A 19,674-nucleotide genomic window follows, 5' to 3' on the forward strand; every position below is an offset into this window, starting at 1 on the left:
TCCCTGGAGGCTTTCAAGAAGAGACTAGACTGCTATCGGTCAAAAATGGTGCAGGGACTCATGATTGGGCAGTGGGTTGGACTAGATGACCTGCAAGGTCCCTTCCAACCCTGCTAATCTGTTACAAGCATACGGGTGGGTTCCTTCACTCCATTAGGCAACCGAGAGAGGTTAAAAAAGACAGATGAAGAAACTTTGGAAAAAAAATGACGATTTCAGAAGCTCTGAAGAAAGCACTCTCTGCTGAGCTCAGAGGGACGGGCTTCGGGTTCCTTTAATATAATTCGGGAAATTGCAAACGAGGGATTTCTGCGCTTTCACACATTGGTCACATTGGGGAAGCAAGAGGACTATGGGGCAAGCAGGGAAAGAAATGTCCTCTTCCTCCAGGAAGGATTGAGCTGAATTTGGAAAAAAAAATCAGTAGGAAGTTCCTCTTGGCCACCGTTGACTTTCAACATTTGGTTGACTTTGTGAATTTCCAGCGTTACACAAGTGGGCAGCCGTCACTGCCGTTCTTGACCATCCGGTTCAAATCCGGGTTTGGTTGCGTTAATGAGGGACCTGGGACCTCACTGGACTGTGGAGAGAAGAGAGCGAGAACATGGGAGAGCTGGGGGCCGTTTTTCAACTCAAGATGGAAATTCCAGCCCTGTCCCACCCTAGGTGAAGAGGAAGATGGTGGGATGACCCATTCACACAGTCATGGGGGAGGAGGAGGAGAAGGAAGTGTGTGTCAGATGCCAAAAAAAAAGCCAGCACACAAACAGAGGGATAGAATCAAGATCACGTCAAGTGTTAATGCCACTTTATAAGGCCTTGGGAAGGCCACACTTGGAATATTTGCATCCAGTTTTGGTCGCCACAATGTAGAAAAGATGTGGAGACTCTAGAAAGAGTGCAGAGAAGAGCAACAAAGATGATAACGGAGTAGAGGCTAAAACATATAAAGAAGGATTGCTGGAATTGGGTATGTCTAGTTTAATAAGAAGGACTAGGGGAGACATGATAGCAGTCTTCCAATATCTCAGGGGCTGCCACAAAGAAGAGGGAGTCAAAGTATTCTCCAAGGCCACACTTGGAATATTTGCATCCAGTTTTGGTTGCCATGAGTAGAAAAGATGTGGAGACTCTAGAAAGAATGCAGAGAAGAGCAACAAAGAGGATTAGGGGACTGGAGGCTAAAACACATGAAGAATGGTTGCAGGAACTGGGTATGTCTAGTTTGATGAAAAGAAGGACCAGGGGAGACATGATAGCAGTCTTCCAATATCTCAGGGGTTGCCACAAAGAAGAGGGAGTCCAGCTATTCTCCAGGGAACCTGAGGGTAGAACAAGAAGCAATGGGTGGAAACTAATCAAGGAGAGAAGCAACTCAGAACTGAGGAGAAACTTCCCGACAGTTAGAACAATTAATCGGTGGAACGACTTGCCTCCAGAAGTTGTGAATGCCCCAACACTGGAGGTTTTTAAGAAGATGTTGGATAGCCATTTGTCTGAAATAGGGTTTCCTGCCTGAGCAGGGGGCTGGACTAGAAGACCTCCAAGGTCCAGCTATTCTATTCTCTATTCTACTCTACTCTCTATTCTATTCCCTAGGTTTTTATGAGTTCCTGCAGGCCAGGATAGAAAGGCCAAAGGACAATCTTAAAAAAAAAGATTGTTCCTAATAGAAGATAGGCTGTGTGAATGTGGAGAAGGAGAATCCATCTCAACATTTATGCCATGGGGCGTACAATGTCCTTGGTCACATATGGAGGAAGAGCTCACACCGGGGAGAGAAAATGCTGTCGATATGGCCCAATACTGAACGAATGTCACTTAGCTTTAATCCTATTTATTGCACATAACTTTTACCCGAGCTACTAGTGCAATGACCTATTTTATACCTGTTTTAATTGCTCTGGGTGGAAGGTTTATAATTTGTGGCTGCTTCTGACACCAATAAAGGAGAAGAACTGACACGAGACCAAGCAAATGCATCACAAAACGAACGGGGGCCTCTCTGTAATACATTTGTTTTCGGCGAACTTTCTAAAATGGCAACGCCGCACACAATCCTTCCATTGTGCTAACTTTGCCCCTCAAAGCAACGCAACCTTCTCTTGGGTCTTTACTATGTAGCTTTCTTCCCAAACAGAAGGCAAAAGTGTTCCTTTTTCCAGGCAAACAAAACACCAAAAAGGATTCAAAAGTATCGCAAGGCCGTATGGAAACAGTCCCAGATCCCAGATTGTTGGGGGCAAGAGGCTGACTCTCTAAACTGCTTAGAGGGGGCTTTAAAAGCACTGTGAAGCAGTATAGAAGTCTAAGTAGTGGAAGGAAGGAAGGAAGGAAGGAAGGAAGGAAGGAAGGAAGGAAGGGACCGTGGTGTCACAGTGGCTGCAATGCAGTACTGCAGCCTAATTCTGCTCACTGCCAGGAGTTCGATCCTGATCAGTTCAAGGTTGACTCAGCCTTTCGTCCTTCCGTATGAGGACCCAGATTGTTGGGGGGCCAAGAGGCTGCTTAGAGAGGGCTGTAAAAGCTCTGCAAAGCGGTATATAAGTCTAAGTGCTATTGCTATCCCAGGCAGAACTTCCTGGATGTTGCTCTGACATCCTGCTTGCACGCACAAGGAAAATAATTCTGCCCAAATTCCCTGGGCAGCCCAGGACTTCAGAGGTGGGAGGTCTCGAAACGCACCAGTTCATGGCAGCCGCCGTGAGACTCAACGGGCCTCGCTCTGTTGGACAGACGAGAAGAAGTAGAAGAATTCAGAGTCCCGAGAAGAGAGGTTTCATCAGCCCTGCGGGAGAAAAGGTGAAAAGCCAGAGGAAGCTGTCAGTCAAGGAGAGATGAAAAAGCACGACAGGCTAAAGGAGGAAACAAAGACGCCCCTTGATATGACAGGCACTCTTGCAAAGACAAGAGTTGACAGAAGACTCGTTGGCTATAAATACAGAAGCAGAAAGGCGGCTTTTATGTACCAGGCTAACTTGGATCTCTTTAAACCAGAGTGAAAAGAAATTTGCAATGCCAAGGATGGATCCCCGGGCAGCCAAATTCACGTGACAAGCGAGCCAAAGTACGGCGTTTGCGTGTTTTTCAACAAAGCTTACGGAAATTAGCGCCGCCCATCCGTGTAGTCAACACCAATGTTCACCGCCAAATGAAGCGCACTGTTTTGTCCTCCCCACCCAGCTCAAAAGTAGGGAAAGGGAGGCCTTTGAATCTTGCTGAAGTAAGTCTCAAAGGTGCTTTTTTTTCCCCAAGAGGCAACAGGACTTTCCGTTTTTTCTTTGAAGACAGATGAACAGAGTTGGAAGGGACCTTGAAGGTCATCTAGTCCAAACCCCCCCAACACACACCCAAGGAGACCCTACACCATTTCTGACCGATGGCAGTCCAGTTTCTTCTTGAGAGCTTCCAGGGATGAAGCTCCCACAACTTCTGAAGGCAACTTCTCTTCCTTTGAATATAGAATGCCAGAGTTGGAAGGGACCCTCTAGGTCATCTAGTCCAACCCCCTGCCCAAGCAGGAGGCCCTACACCATATCAGACAGAGGACAGTCCAGTCTCTTCTTGAAAGCTTCCAGGGATGAAGCTGCCACAACTTCTGAAGGCAACTTCTGTTCCATGGGTGGATTGTTCTCACTGTCAGAAAATTCCTCCTTATTTCTCAGTTGAATCTCTCCTTGGTCAGTTTCCATCCATTATTCCTCGTCTGTCCTTCAGGTGCTTTGGACAATAGCTTGACCCCCTCCTCTCTGGGGCAGCCCCTCAAATATTGGAAGGCTGCTATCCCGTCTCCCCTGGTCCTTCTCTTCCCTAGACTTTTGAAGACGTTTCGCTTCTCATCCATCTCTTCAGCTCTTCTTCAGTGTTGAAGAATCTTCTTGGATGGGAAGCGAAATGTCTTCAAAAAAAACCCCAGAAAGTCCCATTGCTTCTTGAAAAAAGCACCTTTGGGACCACCATGACTGAGAATCTTCACAGACATTTTACTGAATAACTCCTAACACCTAAATCTGTCTGGAGAACAAAAAGGAATAGCAGGGCCTTAAGATCAGCAACTCCTTAGGCCTGCTATAAATTGAGGTATTTCCCTGACAGTCTATGGAGATTCTCCATCATCCAGGTCATGGTTGTCCCAATGGTGCCTTTTTTCAAGAAGGAATGGGACTTTCTGCTTTTTCTTTGAAGACATTTCGCTTCCCATCCAAGGAGGTTCTTCAGCTCTGAAGAAGAGCTGAAGAAGCTTCTTGGATGAGAAGCGAAACGTCTTCAAAGAAAAAAAACAAGAAAGTTGTTGCACCTAAGAGCAGGAGCTCTTAGGAACAACTAACACAGCTCAGAACTGAAGAAGCTTCTTGGATGAGAAGCAAAAGGTCTTCAAAGAAATAACAGAAAGTCCAGTTGCCTCTTGAAAAAGCACCTTTTGGGTTTTCCCGAGAGTATTTGCCCTCCAAAAATAATATTAAAATCAACCTGTGGATGTTTTCGGGGAAAGAAATTGCTGCTCAACTTTGGACAAAGCCGGGCAGATCAGCTTTCAAATATCCGAATCGTACGAAAGACATGCTACCGTTGGCTCGCAAAAGATTAAATATTCTTGGCAGCAAGAATGACATTATTTGCATTGTATGCCCGCCACGATTGTGTTGAAGCTTGCTCTTTGCAACCGGTCCGGCGTTCACAGAAGGGGAAGGATGAGCTGTCAGTCAGGAATGAAAATTAAATACTCGTGACAAAAGAAGTGGCTTGGCGCAGAATCAGAGGGGCAGCCAAGCCTAAAGATGCATTTTCCCGAGACTTGCTTTTGTTTAGCTTTTTTTTCCTTTCCGTGCTATTTTTAATTGCTTTCTTCTTTTTATAAACCAGCCCAAGAGTGGGATAAAAGCAATACGTAGAGACGGAGTGCGTGGGAGGAAAAAGTCAGAAAACTTATTAGTCAACACATACCGGAATACATTATATGGTCAGAGGCAGCTCTCTGTCCCTAAGTATATTCCCTACTTCAATATAGTCCCGTGATGACAAACCTATGGTCACGCGTGCCACAGGTGGCACGCAATGCCCTCTCTGCGGGCACACCAGCCATCGCTCCAACCCAGCTCCACTGTGCATGAGTGCGCACCTTCCGGCAGCCAGCTGGTCTTAGGGTCTCTGCCACACATGTGCAAGAGACGGAGGCGCAATGCGGGGGATGCTTGCATTGCAATTTGGGGCCTTGCACAGCGTCCCCACGCCCCGTTTTGGGCCTGGGAAGCCTCCTGCACCAACCTGTAAGCCCAAAATGAGTGAGGGGGGCAGGGCACATGCATGGGGGAGGGGTTTTTTGCATGTGCATTGCATTATGGCTGCAGGCACACACGCATGCGCTTCAGGCACATGACAACAAAAAAGATTAGCCATCACGGAAATCACGAGGAAATACAGAGTATAACAGAGCTGGGAGGGGCCTTGGAGGTCTTCTAGTCCAGCCCCCTGCTCAAGCAGGAGACCCTAGATCAGTGGGTCTCAACCTTCCTGATGCCATGACCCTTTAATACAGCTCCTCATGTTGGGGTGACCCCCAACCATAAAATTATTTTATGTTTTCTGTATTTTTTTTGAAAATATGTGTTTTCTGATGGTCTTAGGCGACCCCTGTGGACCCCTGTGAAAGGGTCGTTCGACCCCCAAAGGGGTCCCGACCCACAGGTTGAGAACCACTGCCCTAGACCATTTCAGACAAGTGACTGTCCAGTCTCTTCTTAAAAACCTCCAGTGATGAAGCTCCCACAACGTCTGAAGGCACTTGAGCTCCACCTCTTGATGAGGAAGTTCTGGAGAACTTCTTTCTGTGCCGGGAATAGATTCCAGAGTGGGAAAGATCACTTGGAAATGGACCCTGGCCAACCGCCCCAGACGCCACTCGGGGCTGCCACATCTGATAAGGCAACACAAAGGTTAAACAGCAGGGGCAATTGGCCAAAATCAACAAGGGTGCACAAAATCAGCTTGTTTGACAAGGGCCGAACTTTGTGGCCAAGACGATCCGATGCCAAAGCAATCGTATCAAAACTACAGCAAACAAAAGGGATGATTGAAGAGGGCATATACTGCACACACAGGGATAAGATACGTGCTTACCTACTGGTACAGGTAGTCCTTGACTTATGACAGTTCGTTTAGTGGCCGTTCAAAGTTACAAGGGCACTGAAAACGGTGACTCGTGGCCATCCCTGTGTCACAGGATTGAAGTTTGGCTACGCGTATTTACGTCGGCTGCGGTGTCTCGGGGTCAAGCGATCACCTTTTGCGAACTTTCGGATGGGGAAGCCGGATTCACTTAACAACCGTGTTTACTTAACAACTGTGGTGAGGTGTCCCTCAACAGCTGTAGCAAAGAAAGGCGGCAAAAGAGAGCAAAACTCACTTCACAACAGTCTCCCTCCGCAATTTTGGGCTCAGTTGTAGTTGCGAGTCGAGGACTGCGTGGATTTTTCCTGGCACAAATCTATCCCGAGGACCACTTTTCCTTCCCATCTCCCACTCCCCAAATAAAAGCCCCTTTGAAGTTGTCTTGCAGATTTAATTCAGTATTTGTAATCTCCCTGCCAACACAAGGGCGTAGAGTCAAGGCTGTGGTTTTCCCAGTTGCAATGGATGGCTGTGAAGGATGGACCCTAAGGAAGGCTGAGCGCCAAAGGATGGAGATTTTTGAACTCTGGTGCTGGAGAAGACTCCTGCATTGAGTCCCTTGGACTGCAAGGCCATCCAATCGGTCAGTCCTAGAGGAGATCAACCCTGACTGCTCTTTAGAAGGCCAGATCCTGAAGAGGAAACTCAAAGACTTTGGCCACCTAATGAGAAGGAAGAAGGACTCCCTGGAGAAGAGCCTCATGCTGGGAACGATGGAGGGCAAAAGAAGAAGGGGACAACAGAGAAGGAGGTGGCTGGATGGAGTCACTGAAGCAGTCGGCTTGAGCTTAAATGGACTCCAGGGGATGGTAGAGGAAAGGAAGGCCTGGAGGAACGTGGTCCATGGGGTCGCGGTGGGTCGGACGCAACTTTGCAACTAACAACAAATGTTGAATAATCTGCAACACCTCGAAAGCTTTTATTAGGGGATAGGGGAAGAGGGGGCAGGATAAGGCTTTGGTGAACGCATAGTGAGTGGTTCAATGAGACATATTTATGCAAGGAACCCTCTACAGCTGGGTTTGTTAATCTCAGAAATGGCCAATCATTTATCCGGTGGCTTTTGCAAAAAGTCAGCGCAGGGCACGAAGCGGAAACCTAGTTCACAACGACAGTTAACTTGGTGAGAGGAACGGTTGCTAAGTCCATTGGGACAAGATTCTGGTTTTTCTACGTTCAGGTTTACGCAGTTGGGAAGGTGGGAACGCCAATGCTCACAACCCAAAGGCTTCCCTATCAGCTTTTCTTTGCATTAGCCTAAACGTAACTGATTATGAATCATATCAGGAGGAAGGAGGCAGAAAGCCAACTGGAAACATCATTGTTTACTTAACATTAGTGATGTACGTGCATTTTATAGAGTAATCAATGGATCAAGTCACACACCTCCATGAGCTTTAAGATTGACATGTTGTCGTTATCAAATTTTGCTTTATTATATAAAATACAAAGAAAAAATAAAAATAGGAAATTAAGGGAAGGAAAAGGGACATACAAGCTGAAAGGGAAAAAAAACCAAGATGATTTGGAAGTCAATGCCTTTTTCTTATGGTTTTTCTTTTTTTTAGATCCAGATGAACAGAGTTGGAAGGAACCTTGTAGGTCATCTAGTCCACCCCCCACTCAAGCAGGAGGCCCTACTCCATTTCTGACAAATGGCAGTCCAATTTCTTCTTAAAAGCTTCCAGGGATGAAGCTCTCACAGCTTCCAAAGGAAACTTCTGTCCCATGGGTTAATTGTTCTCACTGTCAGAAAGTTCCTCCTTGTTTCAAGGTTGAATCTCTCCTTGATCAGTCTCCATCCATTATTCCTTGTCTGGCCTTCAGGTGCTTTGGAAAATATCTTGACTCCCTCCTTAAAATTCCACCTTGTTTCTAGACTGAATCAATCAATCAGAATAGAGTTGGAAGGGACCTTATAGGTCATCTAGTCCAACCCCCCCACCCTACTCAAGCAGAAGACCCTACACCATTTCTGACAGATGGCAATCCAGTCTCTTCTTCTTTTCCCCTTGTAAACTTACAATCGACATGTTGAGGATGGAAAAATAAAACTAGATAAAGGAAGGACAGAACAAGGAATGGATGAAAGCAAATGTACTGACAACCCTACAAGGTAGTCCAGGTAAGAAACCAAAACCACTACCTACATTGGCTTATTCAGCCTGGAAACAGGGTAGACGTGTCATAACCTCCCCCTCTCAACTTGATTCAGCCATTCTTGGCAGAAATATTTTCAGTAACTGTCAGTCACCCCTAATTTGTTCCTCTTAAGCTGTAAACCATTTCAGGCGGAGAGGGGGAAGATATCAGAAATTATGCTAGAATAGAATAGAATAGGCTGGAAGGGACCTTGGAGGTCTCCTAGTCCAGCCCCTTGCTCAAGCAGAACCTATACTAATTTAGATAAGTGACTGTCTAAACACTTCCACTGTTTAATTGTCTTAGAAAGAGTGCAGAGAAGAACAACCAAGATGATTAGGGGACTGGAGACTAAAACATATGAAGAACGGTTGCAGGAACTGGGTCTGTCTAGTTTAATGAAGAGAAGGACTAGGGGAGACATGATAGCAGTGTTCCAATATCTCAGGGGCTGCCCCAAAGAAGAGGGAGTCAAGTTATTCTCCAAAGCACCTGAAGGCAGGACAAGAAGCAATGGGTGGAAACTAATCAAGGAGAGATTCAACCTAGAAATGAGGAATTTTCCGACAATGAGAACAATCAACCAATCATTTCAAAGCTGAAGAGCCAGTGCTGCCCGAAGACGTCTGCGTGATTATGTGGCCGGCATGACTAAACGCCAAAGGCACAAGAAAGGCTGTTCCCTTCCCACTAAAGGTGGTCCCTATTTTTTTACTTGCATTTTTACGTGCTTTGGAACTGCTAGGTTGGCAGAAGCTGGGACAAGTCACAGGAGCTCACTCTGTTATGGGGCGCTGGGGATTCGAACTGCCGACCTTACTGATCAACAAACTCAGCATCTTAGCCACTGAGCCATCCTCTTTACACTACATAAACATGACAATATATACAATTGTGCAAATACCCACATATATGACACAGAGAAACAATGCAGTCTAGCTCAGATGTATACATGTACACACGAATCTTGAGAGTTTAGCAGATGGATGGCATCGGGAACAAATCAGTTACAGAATCGGGGAGTAATGTTAGAAATAAACACAGGGCCACAAGTAAAATACAGGTAGTCCTCGACTTACAACAACTGAGCCCCAAATTTATGTCGCTAAGTGAGACATTCGTTCAGTGAGTCTTGTCCCATTTTAGGACCTTTCTTGCCACCCTTGTTAAAGCGAATTGCTGCCGTTGTCAAATTAGTCACATGGTTGCTAAGTGAGTCTGTTTCCCCCCATTGGTTTTGCTTGTCCCAAGGTCGCAAAAGGAATCAGGTGATCCCAGAACGTTGTGACCGTCATAAGTGTGAGTCAGTTGTCAAAACATTCTGAATGTAAATCATGTGACCATGCCACAATGGTCACAGGTGTGAAAAACGGCCATCAGTCACTGTTTTTGCAGTGCCGTCCTAGGTTAGAACGGTCACTAAAACGAGCGGTTGTAAGACGAGGATTGCCTACACGGACGATCAGCAAGGCAGGAAAAAAAATCTATAAAACAGGATAAATCAGTTATTTCCAGTTATTTACCCTATTTTTCCTTTCCAGGAAATATCTCACAAATTCCCCTTCCCCAATCATTAACATTTTAAATTCCCAACATTGTTTCAACTACCTTCAAAATTAATAGTATTTATTTAATTATCTACTTTCACATTCCCATCCACTGATCCATCTTCAGGCTGGTGTTTAAGCCGAAAACACCAGCCTGAAGATAGCGAGACATCCCCGAAACATTGCCAAGACAATCTCAATCTTACACGGGAAAAGACTCAAATACAACAAGACCAAATACTTACACCCGTGAAAATCTGCGAAAATATGTATGTATGTATGTATGTATGTATGTATGTATGTATTTGTGTTACAACCCCTGGTATGCCCTTTATTTATTTATCAGCACAAATACAACATGTATGTATGTATGTATGTATATGTGTGTGTGTGTGTGTGTGTATGTATGTATATATATATATATATATATATATATATATATATATATATATGTATATATATACATACATACACACATACATACATATATATACCTTATAATTATACCTCTCTTCTATTAATCTTTTCCTCCTTATCGATCATCTCTTGCTATTAGTTATTTATGCTATTTTTTCTTCACAGAAAATATCTCACAAATTCCCCTTCCCCAATCTGATCTATGACTACATATGTATGTATGTGTGTATATGTGTGTGTGTGTGTGTGTATGTATATACATATATGGATGGATGGATTGATAGACAGATGATAGATAGATGATAATAGATGGATTGATTGATAATAGATGTTACAGATATATATAAACAGACGATAATAAATAGACTGATAGGCAGATGATAATAGATGATAGTTAGATAATAGATGATAGATTGATTGATAGACAGGTGATAATAGATAATAGATAAATAGACAGATAATAGATGGATATATTGATTTATAGATAATAGATGATAGATGATAACAGATGATAGACAGATAATAGATTATAGATATATAAAATAGCTATAAAGATATATTCTATTCTATATTCCCCAACATTTAACATTTTAAAGTTTCCAACAGTTTAAATTACATTCAAAAATTAACAACTGACACGCGTGTTCGGGCGCACGTGTGGATCCACCCAGGGTGGGGGTGGGGGAACAAACTCACCCAGAGGTCCCGCTCGGAGCGGTGGAGGCCGAGCCGCTCCAGCCCGACGGCCAGATCGTGGACGCAGAGGGCGCCGTCCCGGTTAACATCCAGCTGAAGGAAGAGGCTGTACAGGCGGCGCTCGTGCTCGGCCAGGAACCGGGAAGCGGCCTCGCCGCCTCTGCCGGAGAAGGTGGCAAAGGAAGCGGGGGAAGGGGACGGGGAGACCCCGCCGCACTGGCACAAGACGCCGTTAACGACCGTCGGGGAAGCCAGCGAGCGCCGCGCGCCGGCCGGCATAACCGCCACACAACTCAACTGACACCACCTCTCTCAGCGGAAGTGGCCGCCTGCCCAGCGGAAGCGGCTTTTCTGAAGCCACGTCCCGCCTCCCTGAAGGGTGCACCGCTCTCTGATTGCTCGAGGGCGCGCTTGTTATCGAAGCTGCCCAATCCGGAGCGGGGAAGGCGCGTCGGGGGGGGCAGAAATCTCGCGAGAAGAAAGGAGGGGAGGGCGGGAAGAAAGAAAAAACCGTGTCTTGCTTTGCTCCGCCTTCTCCTCCTCCTACGTCAGTGCGCAAGGGCCCCCTGTTGGCCGGCGGAAGAACGTCAAACCCGAATCCGAGAACATGCGGCGTTGATAGGAAAAGGCCGTATAATCAAAAACACTCTCTCTTGACGGACAACGCTGGGAGCCAATCGAGTTCTGCCTCCTCGCCAATCGGCTCCAAGCTCTCCCGGATGAAGGGACCCACCCGCCGCGGCTCTCCGAGCCAATCGCCGCCCCTTCGCGCGAGGCCGGGGCCACCGGGAGGGCGGGCTCTGACACCCTCTGCGCCAATGAGAAGGAAGGGGCACGAGGGGGCCGATTCTGGAAGCCATTACGCCACTGCCGCAAAGTTAGAGGCTCTCTGCGGGGCGGGTGTCGCCGGGTAGTTGGGGTACGCAATTTGCGTACCTTTCTTCGCCTGCTGGGAAAGGGGATGGCGGGAAGGGCGGAGGGGCCTCGAAATGGCGGGAGGGGGCGCGGGGGGGGGGAGTCTAGTCCAGGCTGAGGGGATTTTCTCCCACCAGGCCCGAAGCCTGAAACCCCTTGGCTGAGCCCCCCCCAAATCCCCACTGAACCCCCCCTTTTTTTCCTCTTATTTTTGGGGGGGTGTTGAAAAAATATTTAATTTATAAATTAGAATTAACTTTTCAGTTCTGACAGAACGTAAATCAATTCCCTTCTCTTTCTCCCCCTCCTCAAATTCACCAATGCACCCTAATTTCTTTTTCCCCTGTTTCCCCCCCCCCCGAGTAAAATAATAATAATAATAATATTCATAATAATTATTGAGGCTTCTGTGTTCCTTTCTGAGAAGTTAAACTGAAAAGGAACTCCTGAAATGGAAATTATATGAATTCCCTTTTCACCACCACCCCCGCCCCCAATTTTTGAAACCCCCATATTTTCCTCACTTCCCCTCCCTAAAATTAAAATGACTGGGATTTTAATTCCTCGGGAATTAAATTTTAAAAATGAATTTATGTCCCTTACGTGGCTATTTCCCATTTTCCCACTCCTGCCCTCCCCCCAAAATTGAATTTACAATTCAGTTTTGAATTTAAAGAATCCATTCCTTTTTTTTTTCACGCTCCAGAAATGATTAGCTATTTCTTTATTATTTATTTATTAGCTCCAGAAATGGTTAGCTATTTCTTTTTTTATTCCCTTTTATCCCCCCTTCCCAAAGTCTACCTAAGGGTAGTGACGCTTTCCATGTAGCCCCCCCCCCCCCTATTTCAGAGACCCCAAATATCCCATTGGGAGAGGTAACCCTATTTTTCCCATCTACTTTAGAGATGGGCCAGTTCCCAAATGCCATCCTTAAACCTCGACTTCTCTTGGCTCCCTTTTGAAACAACCCTAACTCTCCCAGTCCAGAAATGCTAAATGAGATGCTCTCCTAGGTAAGTTTGTACAAAAGGACCACCTGAATAGGCGCGGAGTCCGTTACACGCACACTCGTATTTGCCATGAGTTCCATTCTCTCGACTCCTTCATTTGACAATTTTACTTTGCTAGAATGCCACCCAACTTCCCCATGGTTCTCTGTAATTTTGGAAAGCAAGGTAGCACGCTAACCTTAAGACCTAACTTCTCCTCGCAGTTAACCCAAATATAGTCCCTACCTAACTTTGGCCATTTACCTGCGTTATAAATACTTACAAATACTAATACTATAAAATTTGTAAATGCTTCACTACATAGCTGGCTCTGCTTATCGGTCCTCTGGTTGGATTTTGCATCCATCCACCCTTTGGGGAGATATTCTTGCATAACGAAGCCTCTTTCCTTCCTTCCGAAATAGGGTGACTCGATCCAAATCGGGTCTGTTTTTTTCAACACAAATCTCCTCCTTTTCGCAGTGCTTCGTCTCAAGACCCCCCTGACCTGGCTCGTCTTCCTCCTCGGACCCTCGTATCGCCATGTCGTCCCCTCCGGCACCACCTGCTAAGAAACGGAAGATGAACTTCTCGGAACGGGAGGTGGAGATCATCGTAGAGGAACTGGAGCGGAGCAAGCACCTGCTCATCAACCACTTCAACGCAGGCGTGCCGCTGACCGTCAAGGCCGCCGCATGGCACAACATCCTGCGACGGGTCAACGCAGTGGCGACGTGCCGCCGGGAGCTGCCGGAAGTGAAGAAGAAGTGGTCAGACCTCAAGACAGAGGTACGGCGCAAGGTTGCCCAAGTCAGAGCCGCCGTAGAAGATGGTGGCAATGACCAGGAAGGAGGCGGTGAAGTCCAGGAGGTTGAAGAAGATGCAACAGGGACCTCTGCTGCCCCAGTGATTCTCACTCCCATGCAGCAGCGCATCTGTAACCTTCTGGGAGAAGCCACCATCATCAGCTTGCCCGCAGGAAGCTGCACCGGCACCCATACGTCGGAAATACCCATTACAGCTGCCACAACCACCGTCACCCTTACACAGAGTAAGTAGCTTGTTCCTTCCTTCCCACACAGCCAGCATTAGTCAGAGTCATTCAGATTAGTGAATGACTTAAGATGGGTCGACCACGTCCCAGAATTCTGGCTAGGATGAAGTATGGACTTCAACTCCCTGAATTATGGCTGGGAATGTATGAACTTCAACTCCCAGAATTCTGACTGGGGATGTATGAACTTCAACTCCCAGAATTCTGACTGGGGATGTATGAACTTCAACTCCCAGAATTCTGACTGGGGGTGTATGAAATTCAACTCCCAGAATTCTGTCGGGGGATGTATGAACTTCAACTCCCTGAATTCTCTCTGGGGATGTATGAACTTCAACTCCCAGAATTCTGTCGGGGGATGTATGAACTTCAACTCCCAGAATTCTGACTGGAGATGTATGAACTTCAACTCCCAGAATTCTCGCTGGGGATGTATGAACTTCAACTCCCAGAATTCTCTCTGGGGATGTATGAACTTCAACTCCCAGAATTCTGACTGGAGATGTATGAACTTCAACTCCCAGAATTCTGTCGGGGGATGTATGAACTTCAACTCCCAGAATTCTGATTGAGGATACATGAACTTCAACTCCCAGAATTCTGACTCGGGATATATGAACTTCAACTCCCAGAATTCTGACTGGGGATGTATGAACTTCAACTCCCAGAATTCTGTTGGGCCATCCAGTCCAACCCACCGCTCAAGCAGGAGACCCTACACCATTTCTGACAAATGGCAGTCCAATCTCTTCTTGAAAACCTCCAGTGATGAAGCTCCCAAAACTTCTGAAGGCAACTTCTGTTCCATGGGTTGATTGTTCTCCCTGTCAGAAAATTTCTCCTTATTTCCAGGTTGAATCTTTCCTTGTTCAGTTTCCATCCATTATTCCTTGTCTGGCCTTCAGGTGCTTTGGAAAATAGCTTCACCCCCTCCTCTCTGTGGCAGCCCCTCAAATATTGGAACTGCTCTCCTGTCTCCCCTCTTCCTTCTCTTCACTCGACTAGCCATGCCCAGTTCCTTTAATCATTCTTCATCTGTTTGAGCCTCCAGTCCCTTCATCATCCTGGTTGCTCTTCTCCGCACTCTTTCTAGAGTCTCAACATCTTTTTTACACTGATTTGGTCTTTTTAGTTTTGCGATCCTGGTCTGAACCTCTTATCCAGCCCCTTATCTAGAATTTGGGGGAAGAGCTTGCCCGGAACCTGCTCAATGGGCTTCGCAGCTGGTCGTAACCTGCACCTTTAAGGTCACACCTGACTGCCTCTGATTGATTCCGCAACCCTGCTGCCTTCAGCATGTTCAGAACACCGCAATCTCATTTTGTCCTTGCCTGCCAGAGGAGGAGAAAAATGTCAGCCAGGCATGCAAAAATCAGGGTGGGGTTGAATGTTTTTAAAACAACCCAAGCTCTCCTGGCTCACCTCCACTCACTGCTTCTGTTAACCTTGTGCCAGGTGACTAAGTTGTGGGTTGTTGTTTTCCCTGGTAGCCCCGGAGATATTCGATCAAAAAACATTCTGTAACCTGATGTGTTCTCAACCCACTCCCTTCCCTGGAATGGATTCTTCCCGCCTTCTGCTCCTACCCCAAACTCGTCCTTGGAAAAAACAATTGCTCTAATAAAACACAATAGCCTTAATTTCTCAGGAAACATCGCTTCCCTATAAAGGCCATGAATAGTCACGTTGTTATCAGTCAAATAGGCTTTGTTGTGATAATCAGTAGATAAGTTTCATCACCCTGGGCAATTTATCAGGTGTGACACTAATACCATCCTATGTTTATGGAGCACTGATAACGCTAGATCTGTAATGTGACTCTTTTCAAAGCCCTAAGGGGAAAATCTCAGAGGCTCCTGCATCCTTGCATCATGAGATCTATGAATCATATCTTCAACACCTCCACCCAAGCCGTTGTTGTGAGCCCCCAGCGGCCAGCAGAGCTGGCAGCAGAGTCAGACAGTGAGGAGGTTGGAGAGGAACCTGGGCCAGTCCTGGAGTCTGGGGAAGGCTCGGATGAGAGCTTTGTGTCGGAGGCAGAGAGGGGGCCAGGACCGTATGCCAGTTATCAGCTGCCTTCAGAGTCAGACATCAGTGAGGCAGAATAACAGCTGGAGCCTGTTTCCAGAGAGTTGCCAGACGAAGGGAACAGCAGGGGTCGACTTGGGAGTAAGGCCGCAGGTGGACGGTGAATGGCCCCTCCCAGAGGAAATAAAAGAGGAGCAAAAGGGGAGTGGAGTTTGCAGGAGACCATTAGTTCTCTTCATTGGTTCGTGACTCTCGGAGACTCCTTGCCAAGTTCTGCAGAGATCGGCCTGGCAGCTCTCGAAGCCAGATAATGTCTGAGACCGTAAATCCTCCCTTGAAAGACTTTGCTGGATGTGAATGAGCAGAATTCACAGGAATTTAATAAAAGGGGTTTTTGTTGGGACCGGGAATTTGCTTCATGCTCTTGGGAAACCTAGATTACTTTGCTCAAGGGTTGACTTATAGAGCCAGCTCTTCCTCTTCTTTCAAAGCTAGTCTTCTCTATTGTCATCCAACTTCTCCTCCTTCCCGGCTATAGCAAAAAAAAACCAAACCTGTATACCGGTAGTCCTTGACTTATGACCATAATTGAGCCCCAAGACTCTGTTGGGTAAGTGAGACCTTGGTTAAGTGAATTTTGCCCCATTTTACGACCTTTCTTGCCTTAGTTGTTAAGTCAATCACTGCAGTTGATAACTGAGTAGCCCGGTTGCTAAGTGAATCTGGCTTCCCCGTTGACTTTGCTTGCCAGAAGGTCGCGAAAGGGGATCACGTAACCCCGGACATTGCGACCCGTCATAAATATGAGTCAACTGACAAAGGTCTGAATTTTGATCTCATTACCATGGGGATGGCTACAATGGCCGTAAGTGTGAAAACTGGCCCTACGTCATTTTTTTCAGTGCCGTCGTAACTTTGAACAGTCGCTAAACAAGCATCGTAATTCGTGGACTACCTGTAATCAGTGGAAGAGCTTGCCTCCAGAAGTTGTGGGTGCTTCGACACTGGAGGCTTCGAAGCAGAGATTGGATAACCATTTGTCTGAAATGGTGCAGGGTTTTCCTGCCAGAACTGGGGGTTGGACTAGAAGACCTCCAAGGTCCCTTTCAATTCTGACATTCATTGCCGGGTGCAGGGTTACCAGCGTTAACGGATCAGGCTGGATTTGGAAGCAGCCCGGAAACATGTTTTCCCCTCCTCCCCCACGACATTTGCTGTGTGTAATACCTCAAGCTGTCTCCCCAGGCCTGTTCCTTTCATTCCTTCACACCAGCTGTGAATATGTGCAGAAGGCATAAAAGAGGGGGAAGAAGTCACCACTGACTTAGCCACAATTGATTGGATTCTCACAATGCACCCCAGGGATTGCCAACAATCTAATCACTCATCATTCATCTTGCCTCCCCCCCTTATTCTGACATGACATAGAAGCTGATAAATATTCACCTATAAATAGCATTATTACCAAACATAGTCTCTTTGCTAGCTAGGGTAAAACTGTCTTCAAAATAAGAAAAATTACAGTATTACCAGGTGGGAAAGGTAGCCTCATGTTTTTTCTGGATCCAGCCTCAATGGTGTTTTCAAACCTTCATTTAATCAGATTATACCGTAGCTGAAACTTGATGATGTTTAGGATGCTTTAATTCCCTGATTTAATTCTAAACTCGATTCTTAGGATGCTTTAATTCTCAGATTTAATTCTAAACTCGATTCTTAGGATGATTTAATTCTAATCTTGATTTTTAGGATGATTTAATTCCCAGATTTAATTCTAATCTCGATTCTTGGGTTGCTTTAATTCCCAGATTTAATTCTAATCGCAATTTTTAGGAAGTTTTAATTCCCAGATTTAATTCTGAACTCGATTCTTAGGATGATTTAATTCTGAACTCGATTCTTAGGATGATTTAATTCTAATCTTGATTTTTAGGATGATTTAATTCCCAGATTTAATTTAATCTCGATTCTTGGGTTGCTTTAATTCCCAGATTTAATTCTAATCTCGATTCTTGGGTTGCTTTAATTCCCAGATTTAATTCTAATCACAATTTTTAGGAAGCTTTAATTCCCAGATTTAATTCTGTAGTAGATTCTTAGGATGATTTAATTCTGAACTCGATTCTTAGGATGCTTTAATTCCCAGATTTAATTCTAAACTCGATTCTTAGGATGATTTAATTCTAATCTTGATTTTTAGGATGATTTAATTCCCAGATTTAATTCTAATCTCGATTCTTGGGTTGCTTTAATTCCCAGATTTAATTCTAATCGCAATTTTTAGGAAGCTTTAATTCCCAGATTTAATTCTGAACTCGATTTTTAGGATGATTTAATTCTGAACTCGATTCTTAGGATGCTTTAATTCCCAGATTTAATTCTAAACTCGATTCTTAGGATGATTTAATTCTAATCTTGATTTTTAGGATGATTTAATTCCCAGATTTAATTCTAATCTCGATTCTTGGGTTGCTTTAATTCCCAGATTTAATTCTAATCTCGATTCTTGGGTTGCTTTAATTCCCAGATTTAATTCTAAGCTCGATTCTTAGAACGCTTCAGATTCCCAGATTTAATTCTGCCAACTGTTTTGGGAACCCTTGGTTGGAAGGCCACATTGCAAACCTCCCAGTTCTCAAAAAAAGCTCTCCTCCTCTTCTTAGTTCCGGCAGAGATGACCTACCACAGCCTGGAAGAGGGGGTGGTCGAGTACTGCACCACCGAAGCCCCCGCCACTGTCACAGCCGAAGCCCCCTTGGAGATGATCACCCAGCAAACCGAAGTGTCCGCCAAGCCCCAGGAACTGAAAAACAGGATCGCGCTGAACTCCGCCAAGCTCCTGCAGGAGCAGCGAGTCACCAACCTGCACGTCAAAGAGATCGCCCAGCACCTCGAACAGCAGAACGAGCTGCTGCAGAAAATCCGCCACTCCCAAGAGGTGCAGGCCTGCGCGCAGGAACGCCAGGCCCAAGCCATGGAAGGGATGCAGGCCGCCCTCAACGCCCTCATCCAGATCATGCACCCCGTGATTAAGGACTTCCGGCGGTTTCTACAGAGCAACACGCCCGTCGCCCCTTCGGGGACCACCGATCCAAGCCAAGCGACTCAGAATGGACAGGATAGCCTCATTCAATGAAATTTCGGGGAGGGGCGTGTGTGCGAAATCCTCTAAACCCGAGCCTGGCTCAGGAAGAGGCGATTGGCATCCTATTTTGTGCCATCCGACGGGTTTAGAAGCCCCAAAAAACCCCGCTCTGGATTACTTACTTACCCAGCTCAACTCATGTCCTTTTCTAAAACAGTTGACGCATTTTCCTTGGCTCTGCTAGGAATAAACCATAACTTTTAAATGTTCGATTTTAAAGGAAAAGATGGGCAAATAGATTTTTATACAAACGGAAAGCGGACTCTCGCTCTCTTTTTTTAAAAAAAAAAAAACAAAACAAAAAATTGGTCAAAGAGTTGCTGTTTTCAGGATTCAGGCTAGGAGAAAGAGAGGGGATGGTCTCCGCCATCGCACTTAGAGAATTCTTGGAACTTGAAGGCCCAGCTCAGAGAAAAGAAAGCAGGTTGACAAAGGCTGGATCACAGGTAGCCAAATAAGTGTGAATAATTGTAGATACTGTCCACAGATCCTTGGATATTGTGGCTGGGATGTGTTGATCCCAGAATGGAGTATCTAAACACACACACACACCACTCTGATGATGCCGTG

At 45.9% G+C, this 19,674-nt stretch overlaps 2 protein-coding genes across 6 annotated transcripts in view; one reads left to right on the forward strand and one right to left on the reverse strand.

Moving 5' to 3' along the window:
• The window catches only part of SLC25A25 (solute carrier family 25 member 25), a 50,842-nt gene extending 39,538 nt beyond the window's left edge, over positions 1 to 11,304 (reverse strand). The window contains exon 1 of the mRNA XM_081967282.1: positions 10,971 to 11,304. Within this exon, the coding sequence (XP_081823408.1) occupies positions 10,971 to 11,249 (279 nt within the window). The 5' untranslated portion in view covers positions 11,250 to 11,304. The remainder of the gene's footprint in view (positions 1 to 10,970) is intronic.
• Positions 11,305 to 11,708: 404 nt separating this feature from the next.
• Positions 11,709 to 19,355, forward strand: NAIF1 (nuclear apoptosis inducing factor 1). Of its 5 annotated transcripts, none has more exons than XM_081967685.1 (3): positions 11,709 to 11,889; positions 13,303 to 13,928; positions 18,623 to 19,355. In XM_081967685.1, the coding sequence occupies exons 2-3, from the start codon at positions 13,421 to 13,423 to the stop codon at positions 19,093 to 19,095; spliced, it is 981 nt and encodes a 326-aa protein (XP_081823811.1). In that variant the 5' UTR covers positions 11,709 to 11,889; positions 13,303 to 13,420; the 3' UTR covers positions 19,096 to 19,355. The 5 variants fall into 5 exon arrangements, with proteins under 5 accessions (XP_081823811.1, XP_081823813.1, XP_081823810.1 ...); XM_081967687.1 differs by having other exon boundaries at positions 11,710 to 11,880; positions 13,361 to 13,928; XM_081967684.1 differs by having other exon boundaries at positions 11,712 to 11,889; positions 13,361 to 13,928.
• The last annotated feature ends 319 nt before the right edge of the window (positions 19,356 to 19,674 follow it).

This window comes from Natrix helvetica (assembly GCF_964273705.1).
Source record: "Natrix helvetica genome assembly, chromosome: 15".
Classification (NCBI taxonomy): domain Eukaryota; kingdom Metazoa; phylum Chordata; class Lepidosauria; order Squamata; family Natricidae; genus Natrix; species Natrix helvetica.

Bases quoted from the DNA above. Each gene is read 5' to 3' on its own strand.
- NAIF1 (XM_081967685.1), top strand. From the start codon at position 13,421: ATGTCGTCCCCTCCGGCACCACCTGCTAAGAAACGGAAGATGAACTTC. The intron at 13,929-18,622 runs GTAAGTAGCTTG...TCCTCTTCTTAG, and splicing joins CACCGTCACCCTTACACAGA to TTCCGGCAGAGATGACCTAC.